Below are 23235 nucleotides of genomic sequence, written 5' to 3' on the forward strand. Positions count from 1 at the left end.
GGGATCTTGTAAAGTGTGGTTCACTATTGTGCTATTATGCTGCACAATGCATTTACCAACTTGTATCAGGGGGGCCATAATAAAAAAGCTCAGATGAAGGGTCATCCAAAGCTGAAATGTTAGCTCTGTTCTCTCTCGACAGATGCTATCAGACCTGCTGAGATTCCCCAGCGTTTTATGTTTTTGTGTGATAATAAAATTTACCTTTGTTCCCCCATTTTATATTATTTATATAGGCACAATGTGTAATATCTCTCCACATACTTAAAGTCCAAATCAGTTAGCATCAGGAAAAGCCTCCATTGATTGTCTCGTTTTGAAAGCTCCTAGCTCTGACACATCTAACCACGAACATCTTGTGACATTGTTAATAGTGTAGTTACGTAGTCATGTTCACTGGCGCTCTTATCCAATCCAAAAGAACTAGAACACTTCATAAATGATGCTTAGAACAGGAAATGTATGGCAGATTTAAATATCATTTTCCTGATGTGAACATTTCTTGTCTGTAAACAATCACACTTGTGTTCTGCTCTGTCGGAATCTACTGATCAGTGGCTGCTGGACTTTGAGACTTGATGAATTTCTTTGAAACAAGATTTCATTGGAGAAAAGCAGTGTTGGTTGAAATGAAATCACGAAGGAAAAGATTGCAGGTTGCTTTTCTGTTTCTTATTGCTCTCGCAGAACCAGGTATGGCATGTTTTCTTTTTTTTTAATGTGTCTGATACTAATGGTCCCTTTACTACATCCCAGATTTTCTTCACACTCTTCACACAACACTTAGTGCTTGTGCCTTCAGCTGTTTAGGTCCTAAGCTCTGGAATTCCCTCCATTAACCCCTCCACCTCTTTCTTTCACACTTGGCTCTCCTTCTTTAAGACACTCCTTCATATCTACATATTTGACCAAGCTTTTGACCATCTGTACTAAAATCTCTTCGTGTGGTCCACGTGCTAAATTCTGCCTGGTAACACTTATGTGAATGGCTTTGGGATGTTTTACTACATTCAATATTCTCTACAAATGTAATTTATTATAGTATCAAGGATTTTAGTTATCTCCCTTATTCCACTGCCTTGTGCATGCTGTATAAAATATTAAAAGTGTGCTTGGTCATATGTCATCCATTTGAAATTGATCTCCAGTCTCATACTAATAGATGGAAACTTCCACAAACATTCATTTAAAGCAACAACCCTACTAGAATTTATTGATATTTGCATTTCCTCTTAAGTAACTAGCACTGCCAGGTTTCAGCTCAGTTTCAGATTTTCAAAAGTTGTGGGTGGCATTGGTTATAGTTCCTTAAAGGAAAGTGTTACTCAGTCACAGAAAATGTTATCAATCTGTGGAACCCAGCAAGTGTTGCTGAACATAAAGATAACAATATTAACTGTTTGTGTTCATATAGCATCTTTCATGCGATAAAGCTTCCCAGGTTGCATTACAGCTTCATTATTAAACAAAACATGATACCATGCCATGTAAGGAAAAATCGAGGAAGGTGACCAAATGTTTGGTCAAATAAGTAGATTTTAAGGAGCATCGTAAAAGAGGAATGTGGTGAGGTAGAGAGGACAAGAATTTTAGTGAAGAATTCCTGAGCCTAGCACAGTGGCACAGTGGTTAGCACTGCTGTCTCACAGCGCCAGGGATATGGGTTCAATTCTGGCCACGGGTCACAGTCTGTGTGGAGTTTGCACGTTCTCCCTGTGTCTGTGGGGGTTTCCTTCAGGTGCTCCAGTTTCCTCCCACTGTCCAAAGATGTGCAAGTTATGTGGATTGGTCATGCTAAATTGCCCCTTAGTGTCAGGGGGACTAGCTTGGATAAACGCATGGGGTTGTGGGAACAGGGCTTGGATGGAATTGTGGTCGGTACAGACTCGATGGGCTGAATGACCTCCTACTGCACTGTTGGGATTCTATGACAAGAAAGCTAAAGTAACTTTTGAAACAAATGTGATATACTAAGCAACAAATTCAGTGCTGGCCATAACTAAGTCTTAACTTAACGAACCGGAAATTAATCCATCATTCATTTTCATATATAATAATTTAAGGATACAATTAAAAAAGTGTTTGCCAGTGTTTTGCTTCACTTCACTATTTAATGTAATGATTGGCAATAGGAAATGGTCGTGTTGAACAAAATTTGAATTCTAGAACTTTCAATTTTATCTTGCATTCGAAATGAACGTTTTACGATAATTGCAATGATAATATGTGCTTTAGTTTGGAGGTCAAAATAGATGGAATTTCAGGATCATAAATCATACACCTCACATAAAAAAAACACAAAGGAGGTTCGAAAAATAATTGAAATTGAAAACTATTAAAGTTGCTCTGTGGCTGAAGCAGTAAGTAATTCCAGGAACAGTACTTGACACTTATATTTAATGATTTCAGGTCTCAACTTTAGTGGACTATTGTGCAAGGCTTTCATCCCTGTATTTAGTTGAAAATCCAACGAGCCGAAAGCATTATGTTGAATGTGTAAGTTTAGTTTTTCAGGCTAACCAACTTCCCGATGTCATAAAATAGTTCTGCAGTTTGTTAAATTCATAAATTAATATATTCCTAAAGTAAATTTTGAGAAAAAGTATGGCATGATTAATCCTATCCATTAAATTAAACAAGAAGCCAGCTAAAGAAATCATAGAATCTCTACAGTGCAAAAGAAGGCCATTTGGCCCATTGAGTCTGCATCGACAACAATCTCACGTCAGGCCCTATCTCCACAACCCTACCCATTTACCCCATGAATCCCTCCAACCCACACATCCAGGGACACTGAGGGACAATTTAGCATGGCCAATCAACCTAGCCCGCACATCTTTGGACTGTAAGAGGAAACCTGAGCACCCGGAGGAAACCCTCGCAGACACGGGGAGAATGTGCAAACTCCACACAGACAGGGACCCAAGCCGGGAATCAAACCTAGGTCTCTGGAGCTGTGAGGCAGCATTGCTAACCACTGTGCTGCTCCCGTAAGGCATTTATTTAAATTGATATCTCATTTCGATTTAGTAAAACAATTCTAATATTTAATTTCATTTACATGTTGCAATGAATGATAGCTAGTATTTCAAAAATATTTATCATAGATCATTGCAGTCCATGCAAGTAAAACATTTGTTCACCACTAGCTAGTAAAAGCATTTACAGCTACAGAATGCAAACAGTGGGTTACTTTAGAAGTAGGATATCTGTTGTCCTCTAGGCATTTAAAAAAATTTCTTTGTGTTCTGTACCTTCTTGAACTGCAGCTGTCCATGTTCTATTGGCACACCCACAGTGCTGTTAGGAAGGGAGTTCCAGAATTTTGATCCAGTAACATTGCAGGAGCAAGTTAGGATGGTGTGTGACGTGCAGGAGAATTTGCAAAAGATGGTGCTGGCCTTGTCCTCCTAGATGGTAAAATCACAGGTTTGAGAGGTGCTTTTGAAGAGGCTTAGCAAGTTTTTGCAGTGCATCGTGTAGACTTCAATTTAACTCGGATTCCTAGCTGCCAGACTTTGTCAAATGTTGCCTTGATGTCAAGGGCAGTCACTCTCACCTCACTTATGGAATTCAGCTCTTTTCTCTATGTTTGAACCAAGGCTGTAATGAGGTCTAGAACCAGGTGCTCCTGGCAGAACGCACATAGAGCTTTGGTGTGCAAGGTATTGCTGTGTAAGTGCTGTTTGATAGCACTTTATTGATGACGCAAAGTAGAATTTATCCTGCCTTTTATGGACAGGGTATAAGTCGCAATTTTTCACATTTTTCAGTAGATGCCAGGGTTGTCACTATACTAGAGCATTTTGACTTGGGGCACAGCTAGTTTTTAGGGTACAAATCTTCAGTATTCCAGTCAGGATGTAGCGAAGACCCATACGCCGGAATTCTACTGTCCTGCCCGCCACAGAATCGGAGAGGGCGGGGGGCGGACAACGGATATGTCCGTTGATCTCGGGCAGGAATTTCCAGTCTCGCTCAAGCGAGGCTGCAAAATCCTGCCCATAGCCTTTGTTTCGACTAGTGTCTTCAGCCATTTTTTCTTATTTTGAGGAGTGATCGAATTAGTTAAAGACCTGCATATTTAATGCTGGGTAGCTCAGGAGGAGACCGAGATGAGTCACCTACACAGCACTTCTAGGTAAAGATGATTACAAATGCTTCAATTTAATCTTTTGCATTGATGTGCTGGGTGGTCCCATTGTTGAGGAAGGGGATATTGTTGACCAGATTAATTGATAATGAATCTGAAACCATTGTGTATAATGCCACAACCTAAAATGTCAATCCTTCACGCAACAACTCTTCAGTCTGCTAGGCATTGCTCCCAGTACTTTTCTTTACCGTGTGCAGTGATCACCATGCCAGACAATAGCTTCTGCACTAGGTGGATTTCCCTGAGCCCTCTGCTGAACTTTCTCAGAGGGCAGTTTTCAATGATATGAATCGGAGTGGGGTATACCACAACTGCAGTCTGGGTTTTCTGCAAGGCCCTGCTACCAATGGATCTTAAACATTCCCCAGCTAAAGGTTGTCTTTTGCCAACTCCAGGAGAAAGTGCGTTGTTCCCTCTGAGCATTTAAACATAAATAGGAGGATAACTAGACAATCGTTTCAAACAATTCATGTTATTCAGGTCTTTTATCAGATTGGAATTGTTTACTTCAATACATTGCCTATGCTTCAGTAGAACTGTAAATAATCCAAGCCTATTTCTTGTGTATATGAGTCGCCCATGAGATTGATATTGTAAACAATTGTGTTACATGTTTGACACTGTCAAGAGGAAGGCACAGATTAGCCAACAAATATTATAAAAAGATGCTTGTTCATTTAAGATTTTACAACAATTAGGTAAGCAGCTGCTATTTGTTTTGTAACATCAATTCTAAGGAACTTTAGAAATCCCTTCAAAATTGTAACATTGTTCAAAGGCAGAAGACATATTTCAGAGTGTAAATTCTGTGAATTTGATGCAGTGCCTTTAGTTGTTTTTAGAAAGATACACCTCCACCAGTTGTGTTTCAGTCAGCAGCACGGACCTGTAACGTGGACTATAAGACACCATCATTAACAAAGAGATGATGTATCATCTAAGAAAAGTATATGTAGTCAGAAATTTAATAGTTAACATTTTTACCAGTTGTTTACACGGCAGAAGAGGGAAACTGGTCATGATTAGAATGAACAGAGAGAAGAGAGATCACATACAGAGGAAGGAAAGAAAAATATTTTGGGGATGGTTGTGGTGGAGCGAGAGGACCAGCTAGGTGGCACATCAGGAGGTCGAAGTGAGAGACTGACTTTGGTCATTGTTTGCAAATAACGAAAGAGACTGGGCTGTAGGAAAAACAAACCATAGTGCACGATTGAAGATGGAGGAAATCGAGATCAACTAACGGACACTGAAAGGAGAATAAGAGGAAGAGAAAGGTAGAAATCAGTAAAGACTTAGTGAGACAACAGACACATTTAATTCTTTTTGGAGCATGTTTAGAAAGAATGGTGCAAAAAAATGCACAAACACAAAATAAATATTTCAAAACTGCTCAGAAAATGTTAGCAAATATCTGACAAAGGTCCAACACAAACTAGAATGCAACAAAGCTATTAAAAACAATCCCTTGCTTAACAATTTATTTTGCACTTATATTTCAGAATTTCCAAATACAATTATATTACTAAAGTTCCATTCCCAACGTTCAAAATGGTTACATTTTACAGTAATTAAAATATTTCAATTGTAAGTGAAATAACTCCCATAAGGCTGTTGTCCCTTCATCAAATTCAACTTTATTTATAAGTGTTAGTAATACTCAGGCAGGTACTTCCCAGTACAGAGTATACACCCTGAGTGCCGATAACCCAGACACGCCACATTATATACCTCTTCAGGGCTCCCGGATTGGAAAGTTATAACTGCCTCAATCAGGGAGCTCATATTCCAACAGGTGCACCTCATGGACCTTGTTAAAGTCATTATAGTAAGCACAAATAACTATCAAACCTTTCATTTTCTGATTCTGGATTTCTGACCAATGGAACTTATTAACTTAATGAACTTGAAAGTTTGATTTGATTTGATTTGATTTATTATTAATGTCACATGTATTATTATACAGTGAGAAGTACTGTTTCTTGCGCGTTACACAGACAAAGCATACCTTACGTAGAGAAGGGAAAGAGAGAGAGTGCTGAATGTAGTGTTACAGTCATAGCAAAGGTGTAGCGAAAGATCAACTTAGTGCAAGGTCATTGCAATGACTAAATAAAATGTCTGTCTGATTTATACATAAATTGCACTTGATTCAATGTCTATAAAACACTAAATTCAGCAAAAAAAATTCAATGAAGAAAATCACAAATTTATCATCAGCCCGGACAATGCTTCTAACTGCGCAATCTAAATGAATTTACTGCTGCTCTTATTCATGACTCATAACTTTCTTTTCCATATTCCTTTCTTAGGTTTCCCTGTTGCAGAAAAAGTAAGCACGTTGCTGGGTAACAAGGTGCTCTTGACTTGCCCATTTAATGAAAATGTGACTATTATAACATGGTCATTCAATCCAATGCTCCAAGATGAACGTCTCGCAGCTCTGCGATGTGATTCGAATGAATTGGCTAGATTTTCCAACAATACCAGGATAATAATTCAAAGTGCAGCATGTAATATATCTAATAATGAAATGAATCTCCAGATAGAGCCTGTGCATCTCGCTGATGATGGGAAGTATACCTGTGAAATTGCAGATCACAAAGGAGTTCATAAAGTAACTTTTGCATTATCCGTGACAGGTAAGGCAACTAATAAATTTCAAATACAAACACAGAAAATGCTGGTTTAACGCAGCAGATCTGCCATCATCCCCGGAGAGAAACAGAAGGGAGAATTTTGACTTCACACTCTCTGTGCATCTGTTTCATAGGGCGGCATGGTGGCAAAGTGGTTAACACTGCTACCTCACAGCGCCAAGAACCCAGGTTCGATTCCCAGCTTGGGTCACTGTCTGTGTGGAGTCTGCACGTTCTTCCCACAGTCCGAAAGATGTGCTGGTTAGGTGCATTGGCCATGCTAAATTCTCCCTCAGTGTACCCGAACAGGTGCCGGAGTGTGGTGACTAGGGGATTTTCAAAGTAACTTCATTGCAGTGTTAATGTAAGCCTACTTGTGGCATTAATAAATAAACTTTAAACTTCCAGAGTTGTGAGATTTGAAAAGTGTGATTCACGTCAGTGTATTTGAGGGGTGCGATTTTCAAAGCCCTTCTCTGGCAGAATAGTACAGCAGTGAGAAAGGTCAGAATTCTCCGACCTCGCCCGTGGCTGGGATTCTCCAGTCCCTCTGCAGTGAATAGGGTTTTGGCTGAGTGCCAAATTTCCCATTCTCACTGGCAACGATGGCGGGATGAGCTTATTGGAAAATGCCAGCCAATGGGTGAGAAGCTAATTTTAATACATTTGCATCTCATTATCAGACACTCTCATGGGATTTTCACCCCTTACGGAATATTTACAGGGCACTGGAGTGACGTCACACTGGCATGATTTACAACAGCTCTGTAATAATGTGAACTTGGTGCCCTTACCTCTGAGGAGGATTTCAGGAGAACATCATTCTACAGGGTGCTCAAGATTCTGGAGGTATCGGAAAGGATGCGGGGGATGCAGATAAGTGTAACTCGGGGTCAGGGTTCACTGCGGTGACCCCGGAGGAGGGGTCACATGCAGGCCTTACTTTCCCTTAAGGTCAGAGCACCCCTTGCTTCGAGAGGGTCTGGTGCTGGCATGCACGTGTCCTCCTTACTGGACCTGTGTCCTGCCCTTCCTTGGTGGGAGTTTGATAGTGGGTGGGAGGTAGTTAATACAGAGGGTCAGTACTGGGAGTAACTCTGAGGTCCCTGGCTGCATTTCTGTGAGAGGCCAAGCTGCATGGGCAGAGTATGGGTTTCATGAATGGGGTACTTCCCTCCTGAGGCATGAAGACCCTCTGAGATGGGGGAGGGTTACTGCAGTGTGTTTGGAAATCTACACTCTGACAACAGTGTGAGGCCAAAGGGGTGGACTGCATGGAAGTTCAAATCCACTTGAGTTTGAGTGTTAGGAATTAGTGTTGGGGTGGATGGTTGTGGACCAATGGAAGGCTGCTCAATCTACAACCCGAGTGACTGGGAAAATGAGGGTGCCCTCGAGGGAAGTGCTTGACATGCTAATTGCAATCTTACCAAGGAATCAGCCATGCCTCATTAACCATAAGAGGAAGCCAATTGCCAGAAAAAAAACAACAACTTCACCCTTTCCTAACAACTCATTCTCCCAATCAAATTCCCAGAGTTATGAATCAGTGCCACTGATTGGAGCCCAGTTCCTAAACCTTTTGAATTCTTGGCCCCAAGCATTGAGATGCAAAGCTGATATAAGCTTCAACATTACACGGAGGACATTTGTGTGTACCTTCATGCAAGGTGTAATGTTGATGTCTACCATCAACCAACACATTCAATGTCATGATGACAGGAGCCTACTTTGAGGTGCTCCATCAAGATGCAAGTGCCAGTCTCAAGCGTCCACTGAACTGCCCTTTCACATTTTTCCAGGTTTTGGTGTGGGGGAAATGTGGGGGTTAAATGCCACTGAGTCCCTGGAGGATCCACATGCTTCCTCCTGGTGGAGAGACTAATGTGGGAATTTGACTCTAGTGTGAGAGGGGATGGAGTGAGGGATGGCAGTGAGGCACCTACTGAGTAGGATGTGCTTGAGCGGAATGAGAGTCAGGGTTCTGTCAGGATCCCTTACAATTCACTGGTGTTCGCTTTTTTTCATTGCATGATTCTAGAGAATCATGGAGCCTTTTGAGTTGGCTTTTCCACTCATTGCCATAGAGCAGCAGCAGAGACACCAACATGCCACTCTCCGTGGCCAGGACCAGTGCCCTGCAGATGAGGGGGAAACTGGTCCCCTAGCTGTTGCTGGAGCACCATGGATGCTGGAGACTCAGAGGAGACATTACCGGCAAAGAGTCTTTCGACATCAGACAACATACCTGCAGGTGTCGGAGCCTCAGTACTGGAGAAGACTGAGTCTGTCCAGGGGAATGGCGGACCACCTCTGCCAGATGCTGCTCAAGCTGGCACCACATGGGATGGGAGTACACCCAATGCCTGTGGCCCTTAAAGTTACCACTGCTCTGTTTCAGGGCAGCTTGTGTGTTGCTATGCTACCCATCTTGGTGTGCTGAGCAGGAGGTATGTCGTTCGATGGACGGAGGGTGTCGGATGGGCTGGACACCAGTGAGATCCCCTGGTTGGAGGGCCCCGGGCAGTGCACATTCCTCTTCCTCTTGCATGCCCAGGGGCCCTGTGCTCCTCCAAGGGATGGAGGGGCAGCTGGAGTGAGATCCAAACGCCCCGCTATCCTCTGACACCAGAAACTCGTGGATTCCTACTAGTGCCTGCACCATGCAGTTGAAGACTTGCATGATGGAACTCATGCCCTCAGCCATGGAGGTCATGAGCTGAGCCACGGAGCAGTGTATGTCCTGCACCAAGGTGTCCACTGCGGATGCCACCCTCACAGTGTTGCATTGGAGTGATGGCACCATCTCCTCAGACAGAAGGCATTTGGGCTTCTCCAGTCAGTCTTGCAGTAAGAGGAGAGGTGCTCGTGACATGCTTTTGCAGTTCCAACAGCTTTGGGACGACTGGACCTAGGGACACATCATCGGCTTGGGGCACAGCAGAGTCCTGGGCCCTGGCATCCCTCTGAGTGCCGGTTGCCTAGCATCTTCCTTCCTTTGCCTGGTCGCCTGGTCCCGGTCAAAGTTGATCAACATTTCAGCCTCTGCATAGCAGTCACCTGTCACCTCTCTAACACATTGAAGAGTGGCAGACTGGGAGATGCCGCAGTTGCAACAGAGCTCCATGCATCTGTGACTTGCACTCCAGTTCTTCCCACTACCTGTGTAAATTTCTGCTCTACCTCACACCACCCCCTCCGACACTACAGCCACATCCCCACATAGCTTATCCTGTATTCCAGCAGGATGAATAGCATTGAGCCTCTATTGTATCATGGCATCTGACCCACACATCCCTACATCAACCCTGTTATACCCCCCCCCCCCCCCCTACCCCGAGCCAAAGAACACAAGTCCCAAACTTGCATAGAACTAAAGTGCATTTAGAGAGAATGCATGACAACAAGCTCTGCATCCCTGACAGGGCACCTCAGAAATGGTGCCAGATATGATATTGAACAGGGGGAGTAGTGTCAGCTATCACCATCCTAACTTGCCAGGGGGTTCTCCACAGTGCGAGCTGTGTACAGCTAAGGCTTGAATTGAAAGACATTTCTACATTCTTGAGGTTTGGTGTTCCAAAAGATTAATTTTTGGCCCCAAACTGGGCAACTGGGTCTATCTCTGGATAAGTTAACTGGCATGCTGGACTCCTCTATGATTTATCAGTTAGTTGCTCTGTAAACAACATTCATCTTGACAAGACGCATCTGAATCCTAAGAGGTGTGTAATTAGCTTTTGAAGCAACTCCCTAGAGGGCAGCCTCATTCTTCGGGGTCTTCGATGCTGTAGAGTTTAGCCATCTTGCATGAGAATAATAAATGCCCTCTCACTGCTGAACCTGAGTATCAGAGTTCGCAGTGAAGTGGATTTGAACTTCCTGTTCAGTAATCCCTTCCAGCCTCACACCATTGACAGTGTGATGGGGGTTGTAGGTTTCACTGCTTTCACCCTCCCCCAAGTGAGAGGGTCTTTATGCCTCATGAAACAGGGTAGCTCCCCATCACTGATACCTTCACACTGCCCTTGCAGCCTGGCCTCTCCCAAAGTAGGACTCCAGGATTTCATAGTTGCACCCAGTACTGCCCATCTGTTGTGGCCGCCTCCCCCACAGTTTGCAGCTATAACAAGGAAGGGCACCCACTCAGCTGCTGTTTGAACAGCAACCTAGCATAGAGGAAGCGGGAAGCAATGCTTGCTTGGCAGCCAGCACATTTCGTCAGGGCAAGGAGCGACCCGATATAAAAGAAAGATGACTTCTCTAAGCTACACCAGCCTCTCCCCCTCCCAACACCCCCCTACCCCCCGAAGGTGACAATGACCCTCACCTCCAACCTCGAGCTGCACTTCTGTGCATCCCCAGAATTCTCCCTGTTGCTTCTGAGTCTTGGAATGCCCAAGAAGTAATGGCCACCTGAGCACTCACCTCCGATATCCCCTTGGAGACGAAGATACCAGGTTCACCCTCATGTAGACCTGTCGCAAGTGACTATTTAGTGAATATTTGGTGAGGGCGCAATATCCCGCATGAGTATCCGCAAATGTTATGCTAATGCATTCAAATTAGGTTCATGTTCCACATCACTCTGCCAGCGAAGTTCATTCAAAAGCCGAAAATGTGACCACGCTGGCAAGAATCACATTTTTTCAAACTCTGCATTTTGAGCCCAAGCCACCATTCCCAAAGACAGAGTGGGCTCAAGATCCCGCCCAGAGTGTTAAAAACTGACCTTCTCCAGCAAGAGAGGATCCAACCATTGCCCCTTGACATCCAGTGGCATTACCATCACAAAATCCCCACTATCAACATCCTGGAGATTACCATTGACCAGAAGCTGAGCTGGACTAGCCATATAAACACTGTGGCTACCAGAGCATGTCAAAGGCTAGGAATTCTACTACGAATAATACCACCTGACTCCCACAAAGCCTGTCCACTATCTACAAGGCACAAATCAGGAGTGTAATGGAATACTCTCCACTTGCCTGGATGGGTGCAGCTCCAACAACACTCAAGACGCTTGACACCATCTAGGACAAAGCAGCTCGCTTGAATGCAACCCCTTCCAGAGAAATTCACTCCCTCCACCATCAACATACAGTGGCAGCTGTGTGTATCATCTACAAGATGTACTGCAGGAACTCACCAAGGCTACTTTGGCAGCACCTTCCAAACCTACGACTACTACCATCTAGAAGGATACGAGCAGCAGATACCTGAGAGCATCACCACTTGGAGGTTGCCTTCCAAGTCAGTCACTATTCTGACTTGGAAATATATCACCATTCCTTCACTGATTATAATCATTGTTCCACTGGAGCAAGCAGATAGGGAGTGATTTGTGGCAGGAGTGCTGGTGAGAGATTTATTTATTTAGTGTGTTTTTTGCCTTTATTTTTCGAGTAGTTCTTTCTTTTCTTAATTTTAAACTGAAAACTGGAAGTGGGCCGCTAAGGAGTCTGGGAAGGGTTTTTTTTAAGCGCGCGAAGTATAAAAGGTAGGCTGCAGTATACAGCCTGCAGCGTCGGGAGCGGGCAGTGGAGTGAGTAAGAAGCAGAGTGAGAGCTATAAGGGCTTTGGCTCACAGGGCTTCGGCGAAAACAGGCGGAGGCAAGGAAGGTTGTTGGTTTTTTTTTCCAAAACTATCAAGGAAATGGCAGGTATGAGTGAGAGGCCAGTTTGCTGCATTCGGTGTGGGATGTGGGAATTCCTGGAGACGACTTGCCTCCCGGAGGTCCATATCTGTGCCAGATGCATGGAACTGCAACTCCTGAGGGACCGTGTAAGGGAGCTGGAGCTGCGGCTCGATGACGTCAGTTTAGTCAGGGAAAATGAGAAAATAATAGATAGAAGTTATAAGCAGGTAGTCACACCGGGGCCTCAGAAGGAAGACAAGTGGGTCACAGTTAGGAAGGGTAAAAGTCAGAAGGGTGATGCACCAGAAAGTACCCCAGTGGCAGTCTCCCATAATAGTAAGGGCTGGGCAACAGATGGGAGAGAGGAAGGGAGTGAGCAGTCAGTGGAGGGATCCCCTGTGGTTGCCCTCCAAAATAGGTATATTGTTTTGGATTCTGTGGAGGGGGATGACCCTCCAGGGGTAAGCCACAAGGACCAGATCGCCTGCACAGAGACAGGCTCAGAGGCCCAGAAGGGAAAGAAGGGTATTAGGAGAGAAATAGTGGAAGGGGATGCGATAGTTAGAGGCACGGACAGGCGGTTCTGCGGGTGTGAACGAGACTCCAAGATAGTAGTCTGCCTCCCTGGTGCCGGGGTACTGGATGTCTCCGAGAGGGTAGGAAGCATATTAAAAAGGGAAGGTAATCAAACAGATGTAATTGTGCACATTGGTGAAAATGACGTAGGTAGAAAGAGCAGGGGGGTCATACGAGAGCAATTCAGGGAGATGGGTGCTAGGCTAAAAAATAAGGCCTCTAGGGTAGCAATCTCTGGACTGCTCCCGGTGCCGAGTGCTAGTGAGGCCAGAAACAGGGAGATTCTACAATTGAACACGTGGCTAAAGGACTGGTGCAAGAGGGAGGGTTTCAAATTCATAGATCATTGGGAAGTCTTCAAGAGAGGATGGCACCTGTACGGAAAGGATGGGTTACACCTTAACTGGAAGGGCACAAATATCCTGGCTGGGAGTTTTGCTAGAGTATTTCGGCAGGGTTTAAACTAGTGTGGCAGGGGGGGTGGGGATCAAAACAGTAGGTCAGTAAGTACTGAGGCTGGGGTCGAGCTGGGGGCCAGGGCAAAGCTCGATAAGAAGAAGAGCATTCTGGAGCAGGATGACCTGAGTGGGCCTGGAGGTCTGGAGTGCATCTGCTTCAATGCGAGGAGCGTAACGGGTAAGACAGACGAACTTAGGGCCTTAATGCTTACGCGGAATTTGGATGTGGTTGCGGTGACGGAGACATGGTTAAAAGAAGGACAGGACTGGCAGCTGAATATTCCGGGGTATAAGTGTTTTAGGCGAGACAGAGGAGGGGCTAAAAAAGGTGGGGGAGTAGCGATATTAGTTAGGGAGCAATTACAGTGGTGCAGAGGGTGGACAATTTAGAGGGGTCATGTAATGAGTCACTGTGGGTGGAGCTCAGAAACAGGAAAGGTGCAATCACTATGCTGGGGGTATACTACAGGCCACCCAACAGCCCACGGGAAGTGGAGGAACGGATATGTCAGGAGATTCTGGATATGTGCAGAAAAAATAGGGTTGTTGTAGTGGGAGGCTTCAATTTCCGTGGTATAGACTGGAAAGTGCTAGGGCTGGGGGTCTGGACGGGGAAGAATTTGTAAAATGCATACTGGAAGGTTCTTTGGAACAGTATGTAGATAGCCCAACTAGAGAGGGGGCTATACTGGGTCTAGTTCTGGGAAATGAGCCCGGTCAGGTCGTCAAAGTCTCGGTAGGGGAACATGTGGCAAATAGTGACCACAACTCTGTTAACTTTAGGATAGTAATGGACAAGGACCAGTGTTGTCCTAAGGGTAGGGTGCTAAATTGGGGGAAGGCTAACTATAGCCGGATTAGGCAGGAATTGGTGGCCGTTGATTGGGAGAGGCTGTTCGGGGGTAAGTCCACGTCTGGCATGTGGGAGTCTTTTAAGGAACAGTTGATAAGGCTGCAGGACAGGCATGTGCCTGTAAAAAGGAAGGATAGGAAAGGTAGGATTCGAGAGCCGTGGATAACCAGGGAAATTGAGGATCTGATCACAAAGAAAAGAGAGGCGTACGTTAGGTCCAGGCAACTGAAAACAGATGGAGCTCTGGAGGAATACAAAGAGAGTAGGAAAGAACTCAAACGGGGAGTTAGAAAGGCAAAAAGAGGTCACGAAATGTTCTTGGCAGACAGGATTAAGGAGAATCCTAAGGCATTTTATTCATATGTCAGGAACAGAAGAGTTGTCAGGGAAAAAGTCGGACCTCTCAGGGACAAAGGAGGGGAATTATGCTTAGAACCCAAGGGAATAGGGGAGATCCTAAATGAATATTTTGCATTGGTATTCACAAAGGAGAGGGACTTGTTGACTGGGAGTGTCTCAGGGGGAGGTGTTGACCCGTTAGAGAGAATCTCCATTACAAGGGAGGAAGTGTTAGGTTATTTGGGTAACGTTAAAACTGACAAATCCCCAGGGGCTGATGGCAGCTATCCTAGACTGCTCAGGGAGACAAGAGATGTAAATGCTGGGCCTCTGACGGAAATCTTTGTCTCTTCATTGGACACAGGTGAGGTCCCTGAGGATTGGAGGATAGCGAATGTGGTACCGTTACTTAAGAAGGGTAGCAGGGATAACCCGGGTAATTATAGGCCAGTGAACTTGACGTCCGTGTTAGGGAAGTTGTTGGAGAGGATTCTTAGAGACAGGATGTATGCGCATTTAGAACAGAACAATCTCATTAGTGACAGACAGCATGGTTTTGTAAGAGGGAGGTCGTGCCTTACAAATTTGGTGGAGTTTTTTGAGGAAGTGACAAAAACGGTTGACAAAGGAACCGTGAATGTCGTCTATATGGATTTCAGTAAGGCATTTGTCAAAGTCCCCCATGGCAGGTTGGTTAAGAAGGTTAAGGCTCATGGGCTACAAGGAGAGGTGGCTAGATGGGTACAGAACTGGCTTGGCCACAGGAGACAGAGGGTAGCAGTCGAAGGGTCTTTTTCCGGCTGGAGGTCTGTGACCAGTGGTGTTCCGCAGATCTCTGTACTGGGACCTCTGCTATTTGTGATATATATAAATGATTTGGAAGAAGTTGTAACTGGTGTTATCAGCAAGTTTGCGGATGACACGAAGATGGCTGGACTTGCGGATAGCAATGAACATTGTCGGACAATACAGCAGGATATAGATAGGCTGGAAAATTGGGCGGAGAAATGGCAGATGGAATTTAATCCAGATAAATGTGAAGTGATGCATTTTGGAAGAACTAATGTAGAGGGGAGTTATACAATAAATGGCAGAGCCATCAAGAGTATAGAAACACAGAGGGACCTAGGTGTGCAAGTCCACAAATCCTTGAAGGTGGCAGCAGAGGTGGAGAAGGTGGTGAAGAAGGCATATGGTATGCTTGCCTTTATATGATGGGGTATAGAGTATAAAAGCTGGAGTCTGATGTTGCAGCTGTATAGAACGCTGGTTAGGCCACATTTGGAGTACTGCGTCCAGTTCTGGTCGCCATACTACCAGAAGGATGTGGAGGCTTTAGAGAGAGTGCAGAGAAGGTTTACCAGGATGTTGCCTGGTATGGAGGGTCTTAGCTAAGAGGAGAGATAGGGTAAACTGGGCTTGTTCTCCCTGGAAAGACAGAGAATGAGGGGAGACCTAATAGAGGTGTATAAAATTATGAAGGGTATAGATAGGGTGAAGAGTGGGAAGCTTTTTCCCAGGTTGTAGGTGACAATCACGAGGGGTCACGGGCTCAAGGTGAGAGGGGCGAGGTGTAACTCAGATATCAGAGAGACGTTTTTTACACGGAGAGTGGTGGGGACCTGGAATGCGTTGCCAAGTAGGCTGGTGGAGGCAGACACACTGGCATCGTTTAAGACTTACCTGGATAGTCACATGAGCAGTCTGGGAATGGAGGGATACAAACGAATGGTCTAGTTGGACCAATGAGCGGCACAGGCTTGGAGGGCCGAAGGGCCTGTTTCCTGTGCTGTACTGTTCTTTGTTCTTTGTTCTTTGTTCACTGTCGTTGGGTGAAAATTCCCTCTCTAATAGCAACATGGATGTACCTACACTTCAGAGACTGCAGCAGTTCAAGACGACATCTCACCATCACCTTCTCAAGGGTAGCTTGGTATGGGAAATAAATGGTGGCCAAGCCAGTGATGCTCATATCCCATAAAATGAATTTTTAAAAATGACTTGGTTTAATATAGAAACATTATGGGTGGTACAGTGGCATAGTGGTTAGCACTACTGCCTCACAGCGCCAAGGACCCAGGTTTGATTCCAGCCTTGAGTGGTTGTCTGTGTGGAGTTTGCACGTTCTCCCTGTGCCTGCATGGGTTTCCTCCGGTTTCCTCCCATAATCCTAAAATGTGCAGGTTAGGTGGATTGTCCATACTAAATTGCCTCTTAGTGACCCAAGATGTGTAGGTTAGGGGGATTAATGGGGTAAATAGGGTCTGGGCAAGATGCTCCCTCTCAGAAAGTCAGTGCAGACTCGATGGGCCAAACGGCCTCCTTCTGCACTGTGTGGGTTCTATGATTACTGTAGGAAAGATGAGCTCTGGTCGGTGTAGGAGGGTGTTTACCAAGATTTGAATTAAGCCCTAAATTGGCAAGACTTTGCATTCCACAAGCCAACGGCTATCAGTGCTAGCTCAGTTTCAACATTTTTGTTTGAGTTTGTGCAGCACTATCTTATTGTAAGATAAACCATTTTCTGCTTCAGTATTTGGTTTATTATTAAGAAAGTTACAAATAAACAAAGATACAATTCTGGAAAATAACTGTTAACTGGAAAATAACAGATGATTCAATAAAACTAAATCCAGAACATGTCCACAATGCAAGTTTCAATTCAAGTATTGTTCTGTCTTTTCCAGTCCCACCCGCAATATCTTTCAGTATTGAAAACAGATTAAGTGACACAATGATGGCCATATGCACCGCTTCGAATGGGAAACCAGCTGCAGAAATTACTTGGCACCCAAATAATTTAGGAAACTTCTCAATCAATATAACTCATCACAATAACAGAACTGTGACTGTACGAAGCCAGTATAACATTCGCATCCATCTCTTCAGCGAGGAGGTAATCTGCATTGTAAGTCATCCAGCATTTGATGGGACTCAAAACTACACCATTTCAATGCAAGGTCCTCATGGTAAGCATATTTAAAATGTATGTCTTGCATGTTTGTGAATGAAGAGGCTTCACATGCTGATGTTTACAGTAAAGCACAATCAAATAAATCTAAATATAAAAATAGCATTCAGCAAATACAAGTAAGGTTTCTGAATTTGAAGCAATGGTTTTAGTCTGTAAAATGTGGATTCTAGGGGAGGGTTAGCCGAAATGTTTAGGAATAAAGGATTCATGGAGGTGAAATTGCTAATGTCTAAACAATGTATTCTTTAACAATAAATTATTTGCCCTTCTTCGTATCCTGTGAGAAATGCACAACCTTGTGCTGTTTCTGAAAGTTTGGGCATGTTCCTGTGCACCAAATTTAAAGTTAAAGTTTATTTATTAGTCACAAGTAGGCTGCAATGAAGTTACTGTGAAAACTACCTAGTTGTCACACTCCAGTGCCTGTTTGAGTACACTGAGGGAGAATTTAGTATGGTCAATGCACCTAACTAGCACGTCTTTCGGACTGGGGGAGGAAACCGGAGTACCCGGAGGAAACCCATGCAGACATGGGGGGAACATGCAGACTCCGCACAAACAGCGACCCCAACCAGTGAATCAAACCCGGGTCCCTGATGCTGTGAGACAGCAGTGCTAACCACTGTGCCACTGTGCCACCCATAACTGAGTAGCCAATTTGAAAGCAACTAAAATGCTCTTACTTAAGTACTTAAACAGCAACTTAAGCAGTAAAATAGAAATTTGGAGCAATTTATCCATGAAATATGCCTCTTCTAGGCCAAGTAGAATCCCTATACAGATGGCTGTTACAAAGCATTTCCTACAATGCAAGAGGGTAATTCAGAGTTAATGAGAGAGCACAACAAGATTGACAAACCTTAAATGTGAAGTCATGTTGGAATTGGAGGGATAGACACAAAGATGTCCGACCTGAAGCAAAAACGCTTTTGTTCACCATTTCAAATCATAAATGCCCAGATTTCATTGACAAATTGTATCAGGGGGAGGCAGTGGTGTAGTGGTATTGTCACTGGACCAGTAATCCAGAGACCCAGTGTAATGCTCTGGGTGCCAAGGTTCAAATCCCACCATGGTGGAAAAAATCTGAATTAAAAGTCTAATGGTGACCATGAAACCATTGTCGATTTTTGTAAAAAACTGTTTAGAGGAGGAAATCTGCCATCTTTAACTAGTCTAGCCTACATGTGACTTCAGATCCACAGCAAAGTGGTTGACTCTTAAATGCCCCCTCAAGGGCAATTAAGGATGGGCAGTAAGTGCAGACCCAGCCAGTGTTGCCCACATCGCGTGACAGAATAAAAAATAAATCAGGCTGCCCAATTCTAAGTGGAGGCTGACTCTGTGAAATGGACTGTGCCTCTTGTTAGCCTAAATTGCACTCTTCAGTATCTGTTCCTGCACACTGATCCAGAATTTGGGGAGGCACTGAGAATTATCCCTCAGCTTTTGATAATGAATCAAAACAACTGACATATTAGCCAAACTAAACTTAATTAAAATCACAAGTCAATATGCACACGTTAGCAAACTTCATGCTCATGGAATAAAAAGCAGAAAAAAAACAGCATGGATACTAAACTGATGAGGGAATAGAAAGTAAAGTTGAATGTTTTTCAAACTGGAGGAAGTGTACAGCAGAGTTCACTAAGGTTCAGTACCAGGGACTGCTGCTGATTTTGATATATATTAATTATTTGGACTTTGTGGTACAGGGCACAATGTTAAAAAGTATATAGTGAAAATTTAAATGTTAACATTTCCACCAATTGTATATGTATGATTGCTAACTGTATTCAAAGTGGTATTTCAGTCTGTAAAAGAATGTTGCTTATTTGGAACTGAAAAAGTGATAAGTTAGAAATTAAAGTTGTTTCATTTTCATTTTAAAATGTGGCTCAACTGTTCAGTTGCTTCACTTTTTAGGGTTATATTTAAACGGTGTTATTTCGTAAAGTTTGTTTCACTATAAAAGATAGTAGAATCATTCCTGGAAGGAAGTATCCTTTCTTCACATTTATGCCAAATTTAAAATAGTTGTGGTCTAGTCTGGCATCATAGACAGAACATCATAGAACATTGGGTCCTGGTCTGAGAAAAGGGACTTCAAACTTAAAAGTGCAATTCTGCAAATAAATTTCTGCCACATGTAATTTTCCAATGAATCCACAAAGATTTTATAAATGTTTAAGAAAGGACATACATCATTTTAACATTTTATTTTGTACTTCAGTTAAACAAACTTTGGTGTGAGTGAACAAAGTAATAAATGCTGTGCTCAAAATTATTCTGTGGTATTTCCTTTCCTGTTGGAAGATTCTGGTTTCAAACCCAAATATTTTAAAGAAACATTCCCAACAGATAACTCTGAGAAAAAGAATTAATTAGTGCTTTGTTTTTTTGCAGATTCACAATTGACTCCAGATAATTTATTCTATTTATACCTCATTGCTGGTGTCCTAGCTGCTTGCCTATGTCTTCTTGCAGTAACACTTGTTATACTTAGATACTTCATTCTCCGAAACAACGCTGCATTCGGGTGAGTTTGCTAATCGTATGAAGTATCTTCATGATCATGTAAAGAGGAAATGGAAATAATTATGAAATTCTAACTTTAGTCTTCTAACAGACATTTAGAATGTTGTCCCATTGCTGATGGTTCTTGCCCAGTCTGCCAGTACTTTTAAGTTTGTCTGCCAATAAGTCTCAGCTGTATGCCATTATCACATTCTATAGTCATCATTCATTCTATTATATATAAAATATTTCCATTTAATTTGAGTCAAAGATATCAAGAAGTCAAATGGAAATAAAGACCGAGAGAGATAAAGGTGGCTACTGTTTCGCTGTCACCCATTTTACATTGTTGCACAAAATGTGCAACTCATTTCTGAACTGAGTTTATCTATTTTTTGTTTTTACTCCTGTCACCATCTCCACCAGCCACCTTTGTGTTTCTCCATTGGTTCTGCTATTCTCTTTCCCCAAGCCCATTCTAAAGACGCAACTCTTTCAAGAGACTGGAGTCATACGGACTCAAAATATTGACTCTGTTTCTCTCTCCACAGATGCAGACAGACCTGCTGAGTTTTTCCTGCATTTTCTGTTTTTATTAAAGAGAGAACTGTACATATCCCATTAAGAAGGTCCTGGTATTTTGCTTTTGGAGAAAAAAGAGTAACCATGTGGGAAATAGTCTGGCTAGTAACAGAGCGGGCACATTGTACCCACCAGAGAAAATACAAACCAATGCTTCCAGCTCCAGTTGATTCAGGAGCAGTGCTCAACAGAAGTGGTCAACATGTTATTCCACATGCCAACCAAATTGTACTGGGCTGCACAGTGGCACACTGGATAGCGCTGCTGCCTCACTGTGCCAGGGACCCAGGTTTGATTCTGGCCTTGAGTGACTGTGTGGAGTTTACACATTCTCCTGGTGTCTGCGTGGGTTTTCTCTGCGTTCTCCGATTTCATCCCACAGTCCAACGATGTGCAGGTTAGGTGGATTGGCCATGATAAATTGTCCCTTAATGTCCCAAAATGTATAGATTAGGAGGATTAGTGGGCTAAATGCATGGGGTTATGGGTTAATGTTGGGGGGTGGGCCTGGGGAAGTTGCTGTTCAAGAATTGGTGCAGACTTGATGGGCCAAAAGGCTTTCATCTGCACAGTAGGGATTCTATGATTCATAGGAACCACAGTGGTTGTAACGGTCACTGCTTTCCTGAACTTTTCTGTTTTGGGGTCAATCCATGCTCCCACTAGCCATTGCAATAACACCAATTAACCAATGGCAATGGATCAAACACGCCTGGTGAAAACAAATTCATCCACTTGTGTCTAGACAATCAGCAGCAGCAGCATGTAAGGGCGCAGCAATTTTTAAAAATAGCTAGATTTCCCCCAAGGTTAAAGGAGGCAAAAAGCATGAACAGCCTCTTGATCAAACCCATCTATCTAGAGTGCTCTAAGATTTGGTCTGGCTAGGGTCTTTGGTTGTATACCTACTACAAACTGTTTCCTTCTAATGAGACCTTTTCCTGAAGGTTCAGAGGAAGAAGGTGCCCAAGAACAGCCAGGTGAATGCCAATCTAAAGAGATTGTGGTTGAACATTTGTTACTGGTGTTGAGTGGTGCAAATAGCTTCTCCAAAATACCGCATCTAAACCATTGAATTAACTTTTTTCTACATCTCTCCAATCTACACAATGATACCAATACCTTTTTTTCTGTGCATTGATTCACACAGTGTCCATCCATTAAAGCTATCTTCAATTCTTAACAAAAACAAGTTCACACAGGTATAGAGTAGAACTGAATGCACACTGTGGTGGGCCTGTCCACCAGCTGGCCAACCAGTGGCAAACCCACCGCCATCACTTCCATAAGTCCTATCAAGGTCAAATCCCCATCAGGTAGTCTGCTGGCATTACTTTGTTGGAAGTGCAGTGAAAACCTTGTTTATACATGTAACCAGAATTCCTGTCACACCTCTGATGAAGTAATGCCTGAAGATAAGCAGCGGCTCCAAAGAATTTCCCTGCTCTAATCTTGTGCTGATTCCAAATCTTTTCTACTCGGTTGTTGGAATTGAGAATAATTTGCTTCCACTCTGATTCAGTGGACTCTGAAATAGCTGATAAGTCCACCACATGATCTGCAGACTGCCACACGTGCGGTGGGTGATGCATAAAGGGTTAGTAGATGGATTGCTTGGGGATGTGTGTGCTCCCTCCAACATCTTGACTTCACCTCTGCATGTTCCTGATAAGAGATTCTCAATCTGTTTGTTGCCTTCCTGAATGACCCTTCTCCATTATAATCGGTCACAAGTCAAGGTCTCCCATGAGCCAGTATGTATGTTTGATATCATCAGAGAAGTTTTGAAGACCTCCTTAAAGTGTTTCCGCTGTCTTCCTGAGAGTCTTCTGCTGTGACTGAGTTCCAAGTAGAGATGTTTCTTCAGGGATCTGGTGTCAGGCATATAAATGACATGTTTCACCCAGCGGAGCTGGTTTTGAGTGATTTTGTGCCTCGATGCTGGGCATGTTGACTTGGGAGAGGATGTTGCCATTAGACTGCCTTTCTTGCCACGGGTTGCCTGCTGTAGATTGTCCAAGTCTCTGAAAGATATATGAGTGCAGGGCTCACTATTGCCAAGTAAACAATGTCTTTAGTCTTGGGTTTGAGATCCTGGTCCTCAAAAGGTCCTTTCATCAGGTGTCCAAAGGCTGAGCTGGTGTTTTAAAGACTATGATGGATTTCCTCATCTATGTCTGCCTTTATCAAGAGGAGCAATCCCAGATATGGAAAATGGTCCACATTTTCTAAGATCTCGCCAGGTATTATCCTTTAAGTATTACCTGAACGGCAGAATAGCAGCAGTTGCATTCCAATAAAAGTCTTTGCAACGGAGGAGATCCACGTTTCGTAACATTTAGTTATTTGCCAGACATGCTGCAATTTTCAGCCTAGTTTTTGTACTTATATCTCTAGAGTGGCACTTGAACCTACAACGTTTACACTCATAAATGAGAATGCTGCTAACTGAACTACAGCTGACATTCTGAGATATCAGGGCGAGATCTTAGAAAATGTGGA

General features: G+C 43.6%; 1 protein-coding gene across 1 annotated transcript; it reads left to right on the forward strand.

Annotated features, from left to right (window-relative positions):
* The first annotated feature begins 462 nt into the window (after positions 1-462).
* On the forward strand, positions 463-23185 carry LOC144506059 (cell surface glycoprotein CD200 receptor 1-B-like). The gene is made up of 5 exons (XM_078231876.1): positions 463-693; positions 6469-6798; positions 17348-17629; positions 20041-20173; positions 23131-23185. The coding sequence occupies exons 1-5, from the start codon at positions 579-581 to the stop codon at positions 23183-23185; spliced, it is 915 nt and encodes a 304-aa protein (XP_078088002.1). The 5' UTR covers positions 463-578.
* The last annotated feature ends 50 nt before the right edge of the window (positions 23186-23235 follow it).

The sequence above is a fragment of the Mustelus asterias genome, chromosome 17 (genome assembly GCF_964213995.1).
Source record: "Mustelus asterias chromosome 17, sMusAst1.hap1.1, whole genome shotgun sequence".
Lineage (NCBI taxonomy): Eukaryota > Metazoa > Chordata > Chondrichthyes > Carcharhiniformes > Triakidae > Mustelus > Mustelus asterias.